This window comes from Eurypyga helias, unplaced genomic scaffold, assembly GCF_000690775.1.
Source record: "Eurypyga helias isolate BGI_N326 unplaced genomic scaffold, ASM69077v1 scaffold6925, whole genome shotgun sequence".
NCBI classification, from domain to species: Eukaryota; Metazoa; Chordata; class Aves; order Eurypygiformes; family Eurypygidae; genus Eurypyga; species Eurypyga helias.
Window position 1 is genome coordinate 19,986 of NW_010251968.1, and position 19,446 is coordinate 39,431.

At 46.2% G+C, this 19,446-nt stretch overlaps 1 protein-coding gene across 1 annotated transcript in view; it reads left to right on the plus strand.

The window, feature by feature from the left end:
- The window catches only part of XRN2 (5'-3' exoribonuclease 2), a gene marked incomplete at its 5' end in the record, with an annotated part of 36,079 nt that overhangs the window by 14,442 nt on the left and 2,191 nt on the right, over window positions 1-19,446 (plus strand). Inside the window, 12 exons of the mRNA XM_010152182.1 lie at window positions 657-764; window positions 844-933; window positions 1,552-1,624; window positions 2,390-2,473; window positions 2,962-3,059; window positions 3,148-3,227; window positions 4,559-4,615; window positions 6,465-6,533; window positions 6,632-6,766; window positions 7,439-7,566; window positions 12,596-12,656; window positions 17,833-17,974. Coding sequence (XP_010150484.1) covers window positions 657-764; window positions 844-933; window positions 1,552-1,624; window positions 2,390-2,473; window positions 2,962-3,059; window positions 3,148-3,227; window positions 4,559-4,615; window positions 6,465-6,533; window positions 6,632-6,766; window positions 7,439-7,566; window positions 12,596-12,656; window positions 17,833-17,974 — 1,125 coding nt within the window. The remainder of the gene's footprint in view (window positions 1-656; window positions 765-843; window positions 934-1,551; window positions 1,625-2,389; window positions 2,474-2,961; window positions 3,060-3,147; window positions 3,228-4,558; window positions 4,616-6,464; window positions 6,534-6,631; window positions 6,767-7,438; window positions 7,567-12,595; window positions 12,657-17,832; window positions 17,975-19,446) is intronic.

Genomic DNA, 19,446 nt, shown 5'->3' on the forward strand with positions numbered 1-19,446 from the left:
GTTTGAGGATTATTTTCCCTGTTTCAAGTGAAGGCACTTCGTGCTTCCCGATGTTCGAGGCAGAATGAGAGGGGAAAAGCAAAATGTGACTCCAGGTGTGTGTTAGTGCTTGTACTTGAATAGAACAGCAGCAGTTAAAACCAGGCTGCTTCTCAGCCTGCAACAAATACTGTTCACAATTTCACGCCTGGTAGAGGGTATCACATCAGGGTTCTCTGGTCTCGAGCTAGTAATGGGGCTTTGCACTGAAAAACAGAGTACAAACTGAGGTGAAGAGCCTGCTGGAAGGTTTTCTGTGTCATTCTGGTGCTTGATCCTGCCTCTCTGGCTGTCTCCCTTAGTGACTCAGACCTAGCATGCAGCAGTTCGGGCACAGAAGTCTGTCTGCTGCTCTGTGCTGCCGAGGAAATGCCCGAGGTCTCCCTTCACTGCCCAGTGAACTCGCTTGCTCTAGTCTGGCTATGAAAAGTTAAGTCCCAACCTGAACTCCAAAGTACCTTTAGAGGCAAGGGCTCTCTCTTCTAATCCTGGGGACTCCTCTTTCTCCCAGTTGATGCTGGGCTGAATTTTGTCATCTTATTGACGGGGCTATGTGACTCTTACTGTTTTTTTCTTTTCTGATTTGTCTAATTTTGTCTCTCGTTTCTCTGTCCTAGGGCTGTGCATCCTGGAACTGGTATTACCCTTTTCACTACGCTCCCTTTGCTTCTGATTTCGAGGGTATCGCGGACATGCCTTCAGATTTTGAGAAAGGCTCAAAACCAGTAGGTTACCTTTACTTATCTATTTGTGACTTAATGGCTCATTAGAAGTGTCCTACATCATGTTCTTTAATTTCAACAGTTTAAGCCTCTTGAACAACTTATGGGTGTATTTCCAGCGGCAAGTGGAAATTTTCTGCCACCGACGTGGAGGAAGCTCATGACAGATCCGGTAAAAATCCTTGGTTTAGTCCTCTTTGTGAGGTTGTCTTGCGGTTGCGTGAGCATGACTTGCTGCTCCTTGCTTCAGACAGAAACGTAAGGGACACAAGGAGGGAGTGTTGGGTAGATTGCAGAGATCCTTCAATGATTCTTAAAAGTGAACTTCAGACAGAAACGTAAGGGACACCAGGAGGGAGTGTTGGGTAGATTGCTTCAATGATCCTTCAATGATTCTTAAAAGTGATTCTTTGAGTTCAGATGTTTAAATGAGAACAATTATTTCCCAAATCTTTGACACTCCAGTAGGATTGTTTACTTTGCTGTACTGAATAGAAACCTTGCAAAATTTAAATTTAACTCCATCCCAACCAAAACCAGCAAAGCTGGGGAGCAGATACCTTAACCCAGTTGCCTGGAATTACTCTGTCCTTCGTAATGTGTTGGTTTGGTACTCTCAGTGCCCTACCACACTTGGTGTTTAAATGTCATCTAATAAAAGATGTTTCTGTCAGTCAAAGTTCTCCTTATCTTTGTTTGCTCACCCTCCACGAAGTACACTACTACGTGGCATTCTGAATCCGTTTCATAATGGGCTGTAATGATTTATTTCTCATTTTCTCAAAACCAGGAATCAAGCATCATTGACTTCTACCCTGAAGATTTTGCTATTGACTTAAATGGGAAGAAATACGCTTGGCAAGGTGAAATTGCAGCTTTCTTTTGTTTTGAGCTATACTATACCGACCTTACTCTTAGGAATCTCTGTAAAAGTAGGAAGAAATTGGAAGTTTATCTTAGTGAGACAACGAGGAACCAAGTTAACTTGGTGTGGGGGAGAAGTATTTTGCTGCAGGTACTTTTTTTTTTTTTTAGAAGAAATTGGTATGAAGAAGAAATTAAGGTTCAGTAACTGATTTAGGATTGGTGGTGATTAGTAGTAATTTCAGCAGTCATTCTAGATTTGTTCATTGGTCCCGAACTAGATTAATCATTTTTCTATCAGCCTTACTGTGTAATTGTCTTTTGTCTCCTTTGCATTTAATTAATGGATCTTGTTCCGTTCAATCAGTGGCTCATTAGTACCTTGTGAAAAATGCTTTGGGGAATATAGAAATATTTGGATGCATAAGAAGAATGAAAAGCTAGATACAGTGTTTAATGCAGCTGCTTCTCCCTTTAGAGAATATTGTTTGTAAAGGGCTGCCAAACTTTCTGTACATCTTTGAGGAGTTTTCATAGTAAAGTTCTTAGGACTTGTTCGGGCTCTGTAGTAGAAGAAAACACGTGCTGGAGCATAATGGGGGAGGCTGCTCTCCAGTTTCATCCAATACGAGTAAGAGTGAGCCCTGAGATGTGCTGCTCGGAGAGGGATTTTGATCCTGAGAGGAACCTCTGTGTTACCTTGGTGTGAAATGAATAGCTGGTGTGAATAGTCACTGATGGAAACAGTGTTTTGATTTTCCTAGGTGTTGCGTTATTGCCGTTTGTCGATGAGCGACGCCTGAGAGCTGCCCTGGAAGAAGTCTACCCCGACCTCACTCCCGAAGAAAGTAAGAATTGGGATATTTTGTTACAACCTGTTATCACTGCTGTGTTTCACCCCAGATGAGCAAGGTGTTTAGATGTCTGCTGGGGTTGAATTACAGCAGGCTGAACCCTCTTCTCCATGGATGGTGCTCTATGAGTTCGAGTTTGGAGCTCTCACAGCTGGGTCCTGTGGATAATCTGACTGGGGAATTGTGGGGTTTTTAGGGTTTTGGTCCGTAGCCTCTCTATCTTCAACATTACTCTGTTCTAAAGTCAACATTTTTCCCGTTGAACACGAGATCCCTGTCGTTTTACTGCCTGCTAACCACCCCTGTGACCAGAGACGTCCTGTTCTGGGCAGAGGCAGTCTATCCAGCACTTCCAAGGAATGTGCAAAGCCACCTCCTAAATCACTCTCCTTTCGTGGAAATGTGGCGGGATGGTGTGCTGGTCTGCTGGGTTCCTTCCTTCCCCCTTGGCTCTGAACTCTTATCCTCCTCATCTTTTCTAGGCAGAAGAAACAGCCTTGGCGGTGACGTTCTTTTTGTTGGCAAACACCACCCGCTTTGTGACTTCATTGTAGAGCAGTACAAGACCAAAACCACAGAGGTGGGTTGTACTTCTCGTTGAGGGATTCTGGAAGTGGTGGGGGTGGAGGTCTAAAAGTGCTTCAGCTGAGAAGTTATTTTTTCCATAGCCAGTGGATATACCTCCAGAGCTGTGTCACGGAATCCAGGGAAAGCTGACACTGAATGACAATGCTGTTCTTCCAGACCAGTGAGTACAGCTTTTGCTACGGGCTGTTTGATGCTGAAGGACATTTCCTTCAGTTGTGTCTGCATTTAAATAAAAATCTCTTTGTCTCTGCAATGAGAAACCTAAAACTCCTGACAAGGCAGCGCATTTAGTGCTGGGTTTCGTAGTAGGTGTGTATTATCAGAATATGTAAAAACGAGCAAGCAAAGCTTTTCTTCTGTAGCCCTATTTTCTTGTATGAGAACTAAGCTTTTACAGCAGCGTCTGAAACCTTTCAAGTGCTCTGATGTGTGCATTTAATTGCTGGTGTATCCTTATTTCTGTTTGTCATTTCACTGATGACGACCAATTTTTTTTTTTTTTTTTTGTGTTTAGTAATGTTTGAACTTTTTAAGAGGTTAAACAGGGACTGTATAATGAAAGTAGTAGTGACCAGTGACCTTGGTGAGTAAGGTCATGTTGGTTTGGCCTCTGCTTTTGTGTGGATGTTAATTTAATGTGGGTTGTAACTTCCGACAGTGTGTGCTTCTTGGGGGGGAAAAAAAACCAAGAGCTGCTTTTTATGTGCTAATCTTAATTGCACTAAAGAAAACAGTCCAGATAGATACATTTTGCTATTTTCCGTTCAGGTTACAGCACTGGATCCAGGATTGTTCCCAGCTACACATAAAGCACATGCTAATATTTTTTGGTTTTCTAGATACTGCATTGTGTCTGAGAAATTATCAGTGTCATCTCCACGTTGGAGGATATGCATTCATTTATCTCACTTAGAGGCTTAAGCAGGTGTTCTCATTTGCATTAAATGCACACACACTGATTTTGTTGGGCAGATAATGTGTCCTAGGTCACACTCACCAGTACACATCCCTCTCTTCTTGTCTTGGCCAGCCAGGAGTATGAGGAGAGGGAATAGCAGTGCCAAGAAAACTCCTCTGGCATTGCCTTCCCTAGATAGGGTGTGAGAAGTGGTTGGTTTTTTTTGTTTTTTTTTTTTTTAAACCTGGAGAAGTAATTTGCTCGCGGTTCTGTGAAGACGAGCAGACATTTATATCGACTCTGTGTAACGAGAGCTTGGGACAATGCTGTGTGCCATGGGGTGAGCAGAGGGATCTGCTAGACACCAGAGAATCTACACAGATCAGCTGCAGAAGTAATGGCAGGAAGAAATAAGGATTCAGTCATTCCATTGCTTATAGGCTTTAGGGGAAAGGCAAGTGAATTTTGAAATGCCTTTTACGTGTCACAGGCTTAGCTGACGGAGGCGTGAGAGCAGTAGCGACAGAGAAAGGGGAGCAAATGGTGAGAAATAAGTTACGTGACCGTTTGATGGAGATTTTTCTCTTCACTAGGACAGTGGAGTCTCCTGTTCCAATGCTGCGTGACCTGGCACAAAACTCTGCAGTCAGGTAAGTAAACTCAGGGCTTTCAGGCAACAGTGTACAAAATGCAGCAAGCAAAACTCAGCTTGTAGTGTTGAATTTGCAGCAGAATCCATCTCTTGAAGTAAAAGCTTCAGCACTAGTAAATGTTTCTGGGTTTTGGTGAGAATTGAACCCAAGATACGATGTTGTAACGCAGCAGGCTTGGCTTGGGGTGGGTGTGCCCTGCAGAAATGTCCCAAACGCTTGTTTCTCGGTACGTCAAACAGGACTTCTGGGTCTTTGGCAAGCAAAGAGCAACACCTACAGAACCTGATGGTCTGTATCAAGCCTTTTGAATTAAAGAAAATGGAACGTTCACAAGGGCAAGTGTCTGAGATGGGATTGAGTGTTGGATTGAAAGCCCTTTTTCTCTTGTGTTTTGCCCCTTGGTTTTCGATCCAGTTTTATTCCTAGCAATTCCCAGAGGATTCCTGAGAATGTAAGCGTTGTGTCCTTCAGAAGTAAAGGAGTGAGACACTTTGCCCGAATGTAAAGTTTGAATGAATAATGAGAAACTTCATCATGAATAAAAAACAGTGCACAGTTTCCAAGGGTAAACCTTGTCGTCACGGAAGATTTTAATTACCCTTGCACTTGACAGGGCATTTCTGTAGATCTAGGGTGTTGTATGTCATTCCCGCTGGATTTGCCACAGTATAATAGGTACATAATGCTCAAGCCTATAACCTTTCACTTCTTGAGACACACGAGATACTTGAGACACTGAAAATCACTTGTGACCTGTCTGCATGGGGTGTTTTCCTCCAAGGAGGCATAATTTGGTCCAACTAGAGCAACTGTCTGCGGGCAGTAAGAAATGCCAAGTTGTGGCTTGTCAGGATGTTGTAGGAAGGATGTGCTGAAATGAGAATTTAGTTACCTTGAGTGATGAGTTTGAGGTAGGTTTTGGCTTTCCATCTGCCACTGTCAGGGAGTTTAAACTGTTTTACTCTTCTGTCCATTTCTCTACTGCAAGGATTTTTCTTCCTGTCTCTGGAGATAGTATGAGCAGTCATGATTCTGCTCTCCAGTTCTTTTGACTCTGGCTGGATTTTCTAGGAGACCATTATTCTCTCTGCTCATTCATTCTCTGCTGAAACATAGTTGTATTTCAGCGGGCAGAGTGAGATGATTCTGCTCAGTTGTTTGCTTTTGTCTTGGCATCCCAAGCATTCTCCTTTATCAAATGGTGGGTAGTGGGAGACCTGGATACTTACGCCAGAGATGGGAATTGCTAGGAGTGGGGATGAATTTTCCTGGAAAAAATCCACACTGCTGTATAATGCATTGTACCAGCGGGAATTAAGCTTTCAGCCACTTTCTGCTCTCTTACTAGTCGGTTTGATACTAGACAGCTCAAAATGCAGAGTCTGCGAGGTGTCACTTCCCTCCATGGGAACAGCAAAGCTACCTTTGAGGATAAAACTCCCCTGGCCCAGGAAATCCCACTTCGGACTCGGCTGCATAGCAAGCTGGTACCCTTCCTGGCTGTGCCGTGGCAGCCTTTGAACTTAATCAGCTGCAGTCGGTGCTTTGATAGAGGATTTGTGCTCAAGGGGCTGCAGAGGATACTTTCATTACCATACGCAGGCCGAACTGTTTTCTAGACACTAAACTTCCTTTTGGACTGGCCGTTGATACAGAGGAGGAGAAAGGTCACCCTGGGGAAGGTAATTGAGGCCTCCAAGTCCAACACAGTCTGTGTGCAAGAAATGTACTTTGCAGTTTAAGTCGTGGCTTCCTGAATCTTATTTGTTGTGTACATCACTGTTAACAAAGCAGTAATTACTTCTTAATCACCATGTGAACCTAACCCTCAAATACTTTCTCCTAGTATCTCTTTCAAAGATCCACAATTTGATGAAGACTTTGTTTTCAAGGCTGTGGTGTTACCTGGTGCAAAGTAAGTATCAGTTGTCAGTTTTCAAACAATCCCACTTTCCTTCATTAATCCAGGTATGTGCTCTGACGAGTATTTACGGAACTGTTTTTAATATGAAGGAAACCCTCTCCGGTTCTGAAGCCAGGAGACTGGGAAAAAACCAACAATGATGGGAGGCCTTGGAGACCGCAGCTGGGCTTTAATCGAGACAGAAAGCCAGTCCATCTGGACCAGTCAGCATTTAGAACTTTGGGGTAAGACTGTACTCCATCCTTGCTTTTCTTAATTTAAAAAAAGGAGCAAAGGGGGTGGGATGGACCATCAGAGATGAGATTCTGGTGTTCCATCTTGGAAACTTTGGTGTGTGATAATTGATAATGAAGAAGATTATGGAGACAGGGATGTCTTTTAAAAGCCCTTGTTCAAAGCATGTGCGTTGCAGCATAAAAATAAAGAGCCAGGAGAGAATGTTTTAAAGGAGCTTGTCATACTGACAAATAAAGATGTACACTCTGAGCTGCAGCATCAGAGTCTTGGTGCAAAGATCTGCACAGGAAAACCAGCAAAGGCCTGGCAAACAGATGCGCCAGTAATTGCAGATGCACCCCCCCCGTCAACTCTCACGTACCAGGAATTGTGACAGCAGTTCAGTTTTACTGAACTCTTACGCAGTTTGCAGGAAACTTTGTGGTTTTCTGCTTATTGTGGCTTGCTATCAGAGCTTCCTTTGCTGGGGCCGGCTCACAAAGCACGTGCTTTCTGCTGTGCCCTGGGCCCTGATCCGTAAGCGAGTCGCTGCTTCGTGCTTGTGCCAGTTTCCTGGGGAGAGCCGGGCTGTTTGATGGGCTGGGTGGCAGCTGTGCTGGGAGATGACATTCATAAAAACACCCTATTCTATTTTCCTTTCTGTCTCTTATGTGCAACAGCCATACGATGCCAAGGGAAAGAGGGATGCCAGGAATGTACGCCAACGCAGTACCTCTCGGAACTTACGGGAGCCCGTACGCCAGGCCGCTTCTGAGCGGGCAGCAGCAGATTCCCAAATTGTTGTCAAGTAAGTGGGTTCTGCTTCCTACATTTCAGAGTATGAAAAGTATTACGGTTTCATTTTGGGCTGCTGCACTGTGACAGATAAAAAATGGATTATTCAGGCATCTGCTGTCTTAACCTCGTGTTGTGCTCTAATGCACTTCCTTCGTGGAACTGCTGCAGTGAAATGCACTAAACCATAATGGCATGCCTGCAAGTGGGATCCCGTTTGGGATCCTGCACCCAGTATTCAAACAGAGTGGGAAAAGTAGCTCTTTGTCTGCTAAGGGTTCCTGCTGTCCGTTATCCGGAACGTACTCAATGTATGACTGAATCTCAGCATCGCCAGCAGACTTAGAAGCGTGGTGCTTTGTGCCCAAAGAGAACAACAAAGGTGCTGGCCACAGAGAATAATTACTGCACAAGTCGTGGTGGCAGATCAGGAGAAATGATAGGACTGAAGGAAGGGCTGTGACTGGTGCCGAGATGCCAGACTGAACTGAAATTGCTCCTTCACTGTCCTGTGTTTGGTGTCTGCCTGTGGTAGGTGTTGTGGCTTCTGGGAAAGAGGTGGTAGGAGATGGTCAGGAGGTCAGGGACAGCATTGCTGTTGGCTTGGTGATGGGGTGGGGTTGCTGGAAGGAGTAGGATAGATCCTGTGTGGCCTAAGGTGAAGTTCTTCATCCTGGGCAGGAAATGCTTGGCAAAGGGGTCCCCAAAAGGATGCTGGGTAAGAGTCCTGTCTCTTCGCCTGTGATCAGGAGCTGCATTTCTGTAATGATGGGATTGAGACAACGGGGAAACTTGGCTAAACTGCCTAAAAAGGTGCTTTAAAATAAGAAGTTCTCGCCGTTCAGCTGAATTCCTGCAGAAATGAAGTATGCAAGTGTTTGAAGTTTAAACAGCTGACACGGGTGAAGTTTGAATCCCAACATTTGGTCACATACAGACCAGGTTAGTGCTTGCTGAAGCTGTCAGCCTTGTTACACTTGACTCGCACTTTTGCTACGTGTGAAACGGTGAACAAAGATTGATGACCGCTCTGAGTTAATCCTAGTGTCCAGTCCCAAAGCAGGTGAAATGTGGTTGAGTAGTGCGTGCAGAAGCTTTCGTGTGCAAGCAGTCGGGTTGGTTTCAGCCGAGAGACAGATTCAGTATGAGAGCCTGGAGCTTTTAACTTGGATTAAAAGACAAGTGGGTGTGTTAAACAAGAAATATGATTGAAAAAGGAGAGTATGGAAAGGCAGAACTACCAGACAGGCATCGCATTTTTTTAATTAGTCCCCAAAAAGAGAAAGTCTGCGTGGTTTTGGGGAGAAAGTGTTTGTGATCCCATCGGACCCTACGTTGCTGTTCAAGACTCGACCTTCAGGAGTCTTAATGCTTTGTGGGAAATATTTCAAAGCAGTTTTCTCTGCCTTCCGTGCAGAGTTCCAATCTTGCTAGTCGGGTACTTGGAGAGCCATCATCCTCCCGGCACCTGCGCACCTTGTGTTGTACAGGAAGCACTCCACATGCAGATACGCCCCAATGCCATCCTCCTCTCAAACTGAGGAGGCTTGAATCTGCTGATGGATATGAAATCCCAGTCCATCTGTTGGCCTCAGAAGAACTGTCTGGTGGCTTTCCCTCACAGGTCCCTTTCTCCCCTCAAATTGCCACAGGCATCCCAGTTGCTGTTCTCCAGGTGTGCCCAGCGAATCTGAAAGCCAGGCTTTTTGTGATTTCTTTCCTTGTGCCATTTCCCATTATGCTGCTTTTTCCCATCAGCCAAAGGTCAATTTCATTAAAAAAAAAAAAAGGCGCTAGGTCAACCTGCTGGTCCCTCCGGCTGCCGTTGCGGCATGCTGCGGTCCTCGCGCAAAGGCCCTTTCACAAAGCAGGAGTTGTGTGCCAGCCGTTGCTCTCCAGGGCTCTTCATCCTGGAGTTGAGAAGCTGGTTCCTGGCATGCGCTGTTTTCCTGGGAGACCGCGGTGCAATGTGCTGCAAATGTGTTCTTTGTCAGTTCGGTTTGTGGTGGTTCTCCTCTTCTGCTAATGACACCAAGCTGTCCTAGGAGATTAGTCTTAAATGCTAATTAACTTCTGATTTAAATTGACTGTGGCATGAAGTCTTTACGACTTAAGACGTTGGTGGTTGACTTACTCGACCAAGTGGCTGCATGTGCCATAACTCTTCTTTTACCAGGTAGAGACGCTGGTGAAAGGGTTAAACCATTGCTTAAACCTCTGTTAGAATCATACCTCCAAGTACTATAGCCCAAAACTTCTGCCAAAATCAGCCTTTTCGATGTTCACACTGAAGGATTCCATTGCGAACAGGACTACGCCGGACACCATAATGCATCCTGGCTTGTGTGGGTGGAGCATGAAGCAAACCTGCCGAGATGGGAGCGCGTCGGCAGTTCTGAACCTCACGGCAGCAGGTGGTGGTCGCCTCGTTGAACAGAACAAATAGTCTGCATGCATAGTGGGCTGGCTCCGATGGAAATTCGTGGTCAGGATTGAGCACATGGGCCAGTCTTACCCAGACAGCGTTCTGTCTTGGAGTACCAGGAGGTGTGCCTCGACCTGACAGCACAGCTCTCTTGCCTTTTGCTTTCACGTCCTTCAGCTTGAGCACAAATCTCTGTCCAAATGCAGATCTCCAACTAGAAAGGCAAATGAGAAGGAATGGGAAGGCCTACGCTGAGTTTTCTTCATGGGGCAGCCTCTCTCTTGAGTCAAGGTCACATCCATCGGCCACATAATTGTGAGAGAACAGCAGTATGTTGTGCCATAAGCAGAAGCATCCTGAGCCCACACGCTCCTGGAAAACAAGCTGACGTGATTTGAATTCCCACATTTTGTGGGATTGCTGCAGAGCAACTTTGTGTTTGTGTGGTATTGTATGTATGGTGCAGTGAAACGAGGCTCCCGAAGGGCAACGCAGTCGCCCAAAGTGCCGTCTCCTCAAGAGCTGGCAGTGGGTGTTGCTCGCTGCTGTTCTCTGATTTGACTTTGATGTGCCAATTTTCGGCTGATGAATAATTGTCTGCGCTGATAACGTAGGGAGTCAAGTGCGGGACTCTGTGAATGGTGTATTTGGTTTCAGCAGCACCGGATATCTGATTTATGACTTGAGTTTCAGTCAGTAAACTTGTCAATTAGCTGTGTTTGAAAAGTGATTTTGATTAGTGCAATCAGTAAACACAAAAATCTCGTCTTTGATTGCCACACTGATTAGATAAATTGTTACTTGAGGGGCTGCTGGAGGAGGCAGTTTATTTGGTCTTATAGCTCTAGGAAATGCCCAAGTTTTGAAGACGAGAGAAAATATTAATTGTCGTTTCTTCTCCGATTTTGCACCTTTTTGAAGTGCAGTTTGCTGCTCTGAGCTTTTTTTCCCTCAGATTGTTCTCTTTCAGAGCCACACAGATGAATAGTAACAAGGTGCCTTTAAATGTTTGGATGATGATTTCATTAAACTGTTCCCTAGAGCTGTGGTTACAGCAGGAGAGCTGTGCCCTTTCTTTTTCACGTACAAAGGCATCGATTGAACGGGACACAGGTTTTGCACTAGCCCTGCAGTGAGGGTCTGTGAGTGGGAGACCCTGTATAGGGCCAGACCAACATCATCCTGCCAGATTTCTCACTACAGCACCATTTGGCCCTTGCAGGCGTTGGAAGATGTGGTGTTAAACTGCCATGAAAATGTGAAGTTCTGACCAGGGAGGGAGAGACTGCATGAGTCCAAATAATTGTCCGGGTACTGAGGGGTCTCGCGTACCTCAGGCTGCACAGGGGAGGAGGGTGGGGGAAACATGGACATTATTCTTGTGAAATAAAGGTGGTTTTCATGGGTGTTTGTGTCTCCAAAAGGAGAACTGGGCCAGGCCTAGGAGACGTAGCTCTTGTGACTGAAATAACCAATTACAGGCATCGGTTGGGAACAGCATACATGTTTCTGCGTGGGTGTCTCTGTGGAGAGGGGAGTGTATATATACGTGGTGGTTCATAAATAAATAAAATACAGTGTGCCCCTCTGCAGCCTGGGCCGTTGCTGAAGTGGATCAGCACTGCCCAGGGGAAGGCCAGGGGGAAACACGGGAGCTGCTGAGAATCTATTTCCCCTGACGAAATGGTGTTATCCTCAGTGGGGGCTGCCCGCCCCCTCCCCTGCCTTGAGAGGTGTCTGTCTGGGTCAGACCATTAAATCCCACAGGCAATCCAGCTGCAGTTGGGAGAGAGGCACGGATTTTTCCCTCTATCTGTTGTTTCCCCCCCCACCACCGCTTTTCATTCACATGGTTGCAAAGCTTTGGTGTACTTGAATATCGGCAGTTTAACAGGGCATGGCTGTCCCGTTGCGGAATGACCATTAGACAACTCCTGGAACCAGCTGTTGGAATTAGGTCACACTTAAACACCATTGAAAATAATCAAAGGTGTCACTGAAACTGAAGCTTTTGATTGCTGCACAATCTGAGGGCTGGGGGCTGGCCAGGGAGCCATTGATTAGCCGTTTCTTTTATCCTGTTTACTGACCAGTTTATTTAGAAGGACAACAACCGTTTAATTGCGTGTCCTGTTAAAGCAATGTTGTTACTGCTGCATCTTTGTAAGTTTGGGTAGGAGAAACAATTGAGAAGTGGGTGGTCTTGCTGGCTGCAGTGCTAGGTCCCCAGCCAAGGTATTACCCCAGGAGGTTGAATTCAGCCTGATTACGTTCTCTGAGAGATCATTAATTGATCTTTATTAGTAGATTATCGTTGTCTAGGCCAACTTTTAAATGTGTTTTAACTATCTTTAAATACATCCTGAATAGAACTATGCATTGAAACGTGAATAAGGTGCCTTCTATTAATTACTGCTAAGCTGGCCACGGATGGATGTGAGGCCTCTCTCAAAATCAGCAGCAGCACCCACGAACTCAGAAAAACGTGTTTATTAGCATATCCAGCCTGAACTTTCCTGTTTGACTTCCAAAAACAATCCAGTTCTTGGAATATACTTGTTGGTTTTTTGTTTGTTTTTTTTTTTTTTTCTTGTTAACGCTTTGTTTTACCCCCTAGATCTCAGACCCCAGGAGTCGTGGCGAGGTCCCACGCCCCTGTTCCAACAGACACCGCAGAGGTAAGGCAGGCGGGATTGAAGCTGTGGAAAACGTGGCCCAGGAGCGTGTGCTTGGTTCTGCCAGGCTTCACAACTTTATTTTCCTCTTTGTTTTGAACGTTGCAGCTTAAATGTGTTGAAACAGTGCTGTGCAGCAGGTGTTTTGCCGCTTAATTGATGTCCATGATGTATTTATATTTTGCGGGTGCACTGTGGTGCTCACCCTTTAAAAGGCTCGAGTACTTTGTAGAGAAAAAAAAAAAGGGAGAAAACCACTTTCCACTAAATCTCAGACTTCAAAATTAACTTTACTGTTGGTGCTTTGGTACCGTTCTTGGTTCTTTGGCCTTCATCTTATTGAAGCTTTTGAGATACTATGAAATTGAACACAGAGAGCTTGAAACTGCATTAGATTTTTGGACAGGCTAAACAAATTTCTTTTTAGGAGGGCTGTGGAGCTTAATGAGGCATAACTAATGGTGTTCCACTTTTATCATGGCTGTGCCGCAACCGCGGCATTAGTACAGACTGGCCATTGATTCTTGCTACAAACCTCTTGAAGTCCTAATCAGCTTCTTTGGTACAAGTTTTTCAGGCCTGACAAGCCTATTGTAGGGCGGTGTCACTGTAGGTCAGTAGTTATTAGTTGCCACTGAAAACAGTTTCTTTAACTACTTAAGACTGAACTGAATTAAATGCAGAAGGGACTCGGGGAAGGATTATGGAATCTGCAGTCCAATAAGTGCCATCGAATAGAAGGAATGTGACATGGTTTGATAATAAGGGATGTTTTACGTGCTTTCCTTCGTTGATAGGTTGTCTGTCCTTAAGTCAGACGGGCTGTAGAAACTCTAGCGTACCTGCGAAAGCCATGAATAATGATATTTATTTACATCTCCCGAGAGCGAATCTGAGACCTTTGAAGTTTGTACTCTGAGGCGCAACTCCGGCTTTGGGGTTTTTTTTCCATGGTTTTATTTGCAAGTGTTAACTGTTGAAAATATCAGCTTTGGGAGAATTTATTGAGCTCTTCACAATCACGCTTTCCATGGCAACCGTTTTGATCCCTGTTGAAGTAAGTCCAGCTCCCTTGTCCTGTGCCACGTCAGCGAGGAATATTGCATTATAAATGCATCCTGCGTTACAAACTTCAGTATCGCTTTGTCTGTGGGAGTTGCTATTCTCACACCTCGATTAAACCCGATTTAGTTATATAGTTGTAGTTCCACATTGTGAGATACCGCTGGGGGTCTGCAACTTGTCCTTACTTCTACAATGCCATATTTTTATCTATTTTCTAGACTGTTTGTTTCTTGCAGGGTGGAAGGGTTTCTCAGTTCACCTACGAATAACTCCTTTCAGCCAGAAACTCTGCTTGTTTCCCACTTGAAATGCAGGTTTTTATTACGGCTGTCATAATGGAGCATCTCTCTGATCAGAACCCCCGTGTAAGGTTACAGTCCCTGGTTTGTGCCAGTATTTTGAGGTGTCCACACACTGCCCAGCTGCTTCGGAGCGTTTAGTTGCAGCTTGCCACTGTTGGCGAGTCCATCTCCTGACCTGCCCGGCGCACTTCTAGGGCTGTGGTGTTCACCTCACTGTTCACTTCCCAAACCTGAGGAAGCTGGCATCCCCTGAGGTGTTAAAGTTGAGGATGTATCATCCTTACCTAGAAAATGAGCTTTGGAGAAGCTCAGAGAATCCCACCCTGGCGTTCCGGTGCCAATGGTGTGCTTACAGTGCTTCCCTCCCTGACAGTCCGTTGTTACACCTCTGATGTTTATGGAAATCACATACCTGCCACTCGCAGTGCTGAGGAGCAGGAATTCTTGGAAGGTGTTTGATTTGGGCAACTGAACAACCCGATACCTTGGGTTAGTTGCCGTACAGCATGGAGACTTGAGCGAAAGGTTAAACGGCAACATGGGTAAGCTTGGTGCAGGAAAAATGGCTGAACCAGCTGAACTGAACCCCCCTTCCCCGAGAGGTTCTCAGTATCCCAGTTAATTCACTGGGAGCTGCCCGTTCCCTATACAGCTACCCCCGAGGCTGTCGCTGCTCGCGGCTTCAGTGCTCCCCGGGCAACAAGGTGCCACCCACCCAGGAAAGCAGAGAGGAATTTCTGCTCTCCGTCACCTCTGCTCCCAGGAAGAAAGTAATTGAGGGAGAGGCCAGCCCCTGCTTCAGCCTTTTCAGATGAAGTGGGTTGGGAGGAGACTGCGATACCCTTGATTTGCGACATCAAGCGAGGGATAAGCAAGGAGCCTGGTTGCTGCCAGGAAAGCTTTGAGCCTTTGTGCTGGCTCAAGGGTAGAGTGGGAGCTAAACCAGCTCTTTTTTCACAGGCCAGGGTGGAAAAAACCTGGCAGTGTCAAGCTGCTTCTGCAGAACCCAGATGATCTTGTCTCCTGCAGAAGCTTTCTTACTTTTGGCGATGCACTTCAGTGTGCAGCAAGTAGAATCACAGGGGCGAACTGCCAGTGAACAGGGCACCTCCCCATGTGTCCTGTTCAGGCTCTGCTCTGGCTGGGCTGCCTTCCTGGAGGCTGCAGCAGCTTATCCATGCTCTTCCCTTCAGTGCTGTTGAGCTGCTATGTTAGAGGTTACAGGTGCTACCTGGTTTCCTGGCTGATGGAAGTTTGTCATCCAGGTACACAAAGACTTGTGCTCAGAGGCTTCCAAAGAGGCTGAGGTTGGAACACCAAGATGTTTTACTTTCTAAGGTTTCCCAAAGTTGTATTTTAGCTACCCCATGTGAATATAGTTTAATCCTGAGTTGACATAACTGGATAGCGCCTTTGAGTAACTCTGTGTGAACCCACGTGATATTCCAAGTAGCGCAATTCTGGTTTTGTTACCCGTGGGGCACAGCTTTGCTGCCTACAGCTCTCCACCCTCGGGTAGCTGAGTCGCCAGTTAATACGTCCACTGGACAAAGATGAAGTCGAGTGCTGTGAGGACCATAATAATTTCCTGATTGTTGTTTACCGGATGAAAATCTAAAATTTGGGTGGGGTTTTTTTGAGGTAGTGTGTAGTTCTGTGAATGAAGAGCAGCAAAAAGGTGTCAGCTGCTTCTCTGGCTTTAAGAGCGGAAAATGCATCACAGCTTTTTTCTTTTCTTACTAGCTTTATCCTCTAGAATTTGTAGTGGTCCTAAGTGAAAATCACCAATTTCATTCTTTTGGATGGCCTTGAAGCAAAAATCCCCCAACATAACAGTGATGTCGATGTTGACGTGTTTCATTGAATACCCCAACTTTTCACTAAGCAGCACTTTATTGAAATAAGGAAGTTTAAATTCTGTCCCAAATACATATTAGTGTCAAATGAAAATTGTGTCCAGCTTTCCCATTGGAGCTGGGGCTATATAGGTAGTTCCTGTAGTTTTCCTTAAGGCTGAGACGTGTATTTTTCTTGAAGAGCCTGCTGTTTTCCATGAATAATGGAGGGAGTGGACAGTTAGCACTCAAAATACTTAATCAAAAGGGATATCACACTTGGAATGTCTAGACCTCCTCTGAAGCTAAAACTAAACCCACACAGCTCAGCTTTTCTGAGGGTTCAGTTTCAGTACATTTATTGCACACTGTGTTTACCGTATTGTCAGGTAAGACTCACACTTGGATAATCAGGAATCAGGTTGTTTGTTTCATTTCTAGAGCTGGTAGGGGTTGCTTTGGCCTTCCTAAAATACAGGCAGGTCTTCACCTGAGCAGGTGGAGCAGCTGCCTTGCAGGCTCCAGTGTGAAACCCAAAGCAGTTTGCATCCAAAAAGAGAAAACCTTCATGCCCCAAATGCCTGTTTTCACTTTAGTCATACGTTTACCTGTCTTCGTTCCAACTGTGCCTCTGTCCCAGCTGGAGAGCGGTGTGTGTAAAAGTCCTTCCGCTCCCAGCATTGCTCCCTCGCTTGTTCGCAGCTCCGCTGGCCTGAGTGGCTGTGAAATCCCTTGGTCCTGAAAGTCCTACCTACCTCCCCCCTGAGCTGCGTGTCTGAAAGACTGCATCAGCCCCTGCGTAGGGTCACTCCTCCAAGGCTAAACACTGCTGGTTTAACCCAGCAGATCGAGGCAGAGGCTCTTTGAAGCCCCGCGAAGCAACTCCCAGCTCAGCGGTGCAGCAGGTAAACATGACGTACAGTGCTCGCGCTCTCTAACCCACGCTGCCTCGAACAGGGGTCAGGAAAGATTAACGGTCTCTGCTAGCCAATGCTTTTCCTTTGCAAGAACGTATCGTACCAGGGAACATCACCGCTGTGAATTCCATGGGGAATCGTGCCCTTACCCTTGCTCAGCTTTACAGACTCTGTCATGGCTGTACTATGTCTCTGAATATTTTAAACCAAACAATAATTTGATGCATTATACCTGTTGCTTTATAATTGTCATGTTAGAATAGGTACTCGAAGGCAATCAAAACATTTCTTGCCGTTAGTAATCTGGGATGGCAAACTAGGTTATAATGGACGTTGAATTTGCGTTCCCATATAAACTGTACACCAAATGTCAGTCAGTCCATGCCAATTAGTGCTTATGTTGCTAGGTCACCGCGGTCAATTGAAAACGGCATCAATAGAACTTGAAAAGGTTTCTTCCCGATCAGACCTTCTGACATATTGAGCAGAATAATGGATGGGAAAAAGCAGCCAAGGCCCCTACCCTAGATTCAGAATACTCGCCGTAAGAATTCATTTGCAACCTGCAATTAACTGGGAAGAATGGACTCCCAGAAAGAGTCTGGACATTTAGAAAAGAAAGCCTCATTCTCCCCTATCGCACATGTTTACTCTTTAGATGGTGTGTTACGTTCGGCGAACTCGGTGATAGCTGGGGTTTCATCTGCATCCGCGAGCGCTGCGGGTGAAGCCCCTGCCAATAAACGATGGGCAGAATCCTTCCGAGGAATTGGAAAAGCCTCTGATGTGTAAAACTGAATTTGATGCTTGCGGTAGTACCTGGTCCTGTAGCTTTCCAGCTGCTGTGAGGGAAGCGGTAAGCTTTTTGGTAGGAGAATCCTGAAAGTGATTCCCTCCCTCCCCATCATTTATCTCCAGCGACTTGCTGGCGTAGCTGGATATGGCAGTACAGACAAATCGTGTCATTTATCATCCCAGGCTATAGAAATTGGGATTTTGGTGATGTGAAACTCTCCCTAGGAGCCAAGTTCATGATGCAGTGTGTTTCTTCTTCACACAGAACTGCTGGGGCTGCTCCTCTTCTTGCCTGGAACCGCATGCTGCAATCCCAAAACCAGTACCAGCCAAGCCAGTACCAGGGGCTGGGCGGACCAATGAACTACCCGCAGAGACCTGAAGATCGGATGGACAGGGGACGGCAGGTATGAAAACGTGGCCCCGTTGTGCACACCTTGCTCTCCTCCCCAGCCAGGCTTCCTGCGTATGTGGCCGTGGAGGGCGAATGCAGCACAGGTAGGCGGCGCTGAGCTGGTTTTGGCCCCGTAGCTGTGTCACCAGTAGCGAACTCTGCCAGGTAAGCCCCCCAGCCTCATCCAGCCCCTCTGTGCACGCCCCCAGCAGAAGGGCCGAGTGGATCGAACGTGCTACCAGGTCACATGTTTTTTGCAGCCTGAGAGAACGTGATCTGCATGCAGGTGTTTCAACCAGTCTTCTCTAAGGACACCTCTCAGCTACACGTTTTGGGGTTGTCTCCCCGCTGTGTTTAAAATGTAGATTCTCACACCTTCATTGCTTTTTTTCCACTGGAATGTTTATTGACTTTCTTTGGGCTGAGAAACTACATAAATGCAAGCGTTCCATTCCATCAGCCAGAGATATGAACGTGTCCGAAAGTGCGTAGGTGGTGTTGTATGGGTAAACAAAAAAGAGCGAACATGATGGGAGAACCTCATCCAAAATTATGGGTGGCTTTCCCATCGCTTTAGGGAAATGGCCCAGAATGAAAAGGCTTCACGAAAGCAGCGGGTGATTTTTGCTTCTGTGACACTTGTGTGCGTGTTCCCAGTTAAAACGTAACCTGCCTGTACTCCCTACTGGGAATTGGGGATGTATGTGGGTTTAAAATAAATTCCAGCTATCTAGTGATGTTGACATCCTGTTGCTGTTCTGGTAAGTGAGAACTGTTCCTCAGTGGCGGGAAGGCTGCCCAGTAGCAGAGAAAGGAAAGGGGGGGCCTCAGCTGCCTGGTGACAGCAGCTGTTGGCAGCATGCAGTCACCTTCACAGGGGTAAGTTCCGTCCTGCAGCGTGTGTTGGATAATATCCTGGTTTCTTTGGCTCAGACAGCAGGTACCATCCATTTAAACCATAAAATGCAGCAGATGTGAGGCTCCTTGCAGTATTTTTACCACTTTTCTGGTTCTCTGCTTTATGTTTTCTGGTTGGGAGACTCAGGTAGTGTCATCAACCAAAACCCCTCTCACCACGATGTTATTAGGGTGAGAGGGTTTTGGAGCAGCAAAACACGTACTGCCAAGTCAAGTCTGTATGAGAGAAGCGTTTGGCCTGTGCTTGGGGAAGCTTTTTGCGGTGCCCTGTGCTCGTCAGGACCCAAACCCAGCAGAAATAGATGGGGAGCCGCTAACTCTCAGCATTGGCTGCTGCCTGCAGGATCACATGTTGCTGCTGAAAAGATCTATAGCCGGCAAGAGTCTGCCCCAGCGCTCCCCACTCCCCAACTCTTGTTCGGCTGAACCCTGGCGAGCAGGAGCCAGACGCCCTTCTCCCCCCGCCAGCTCCCACCCTGAAGCGTTCTGAGTGCCGAGGAGGCTTTTAAGGCTGGAGTAAGAATTGTCTTTGAGCTCCTTCAGTCGTCTTAGCGCCATTGCAGCAAG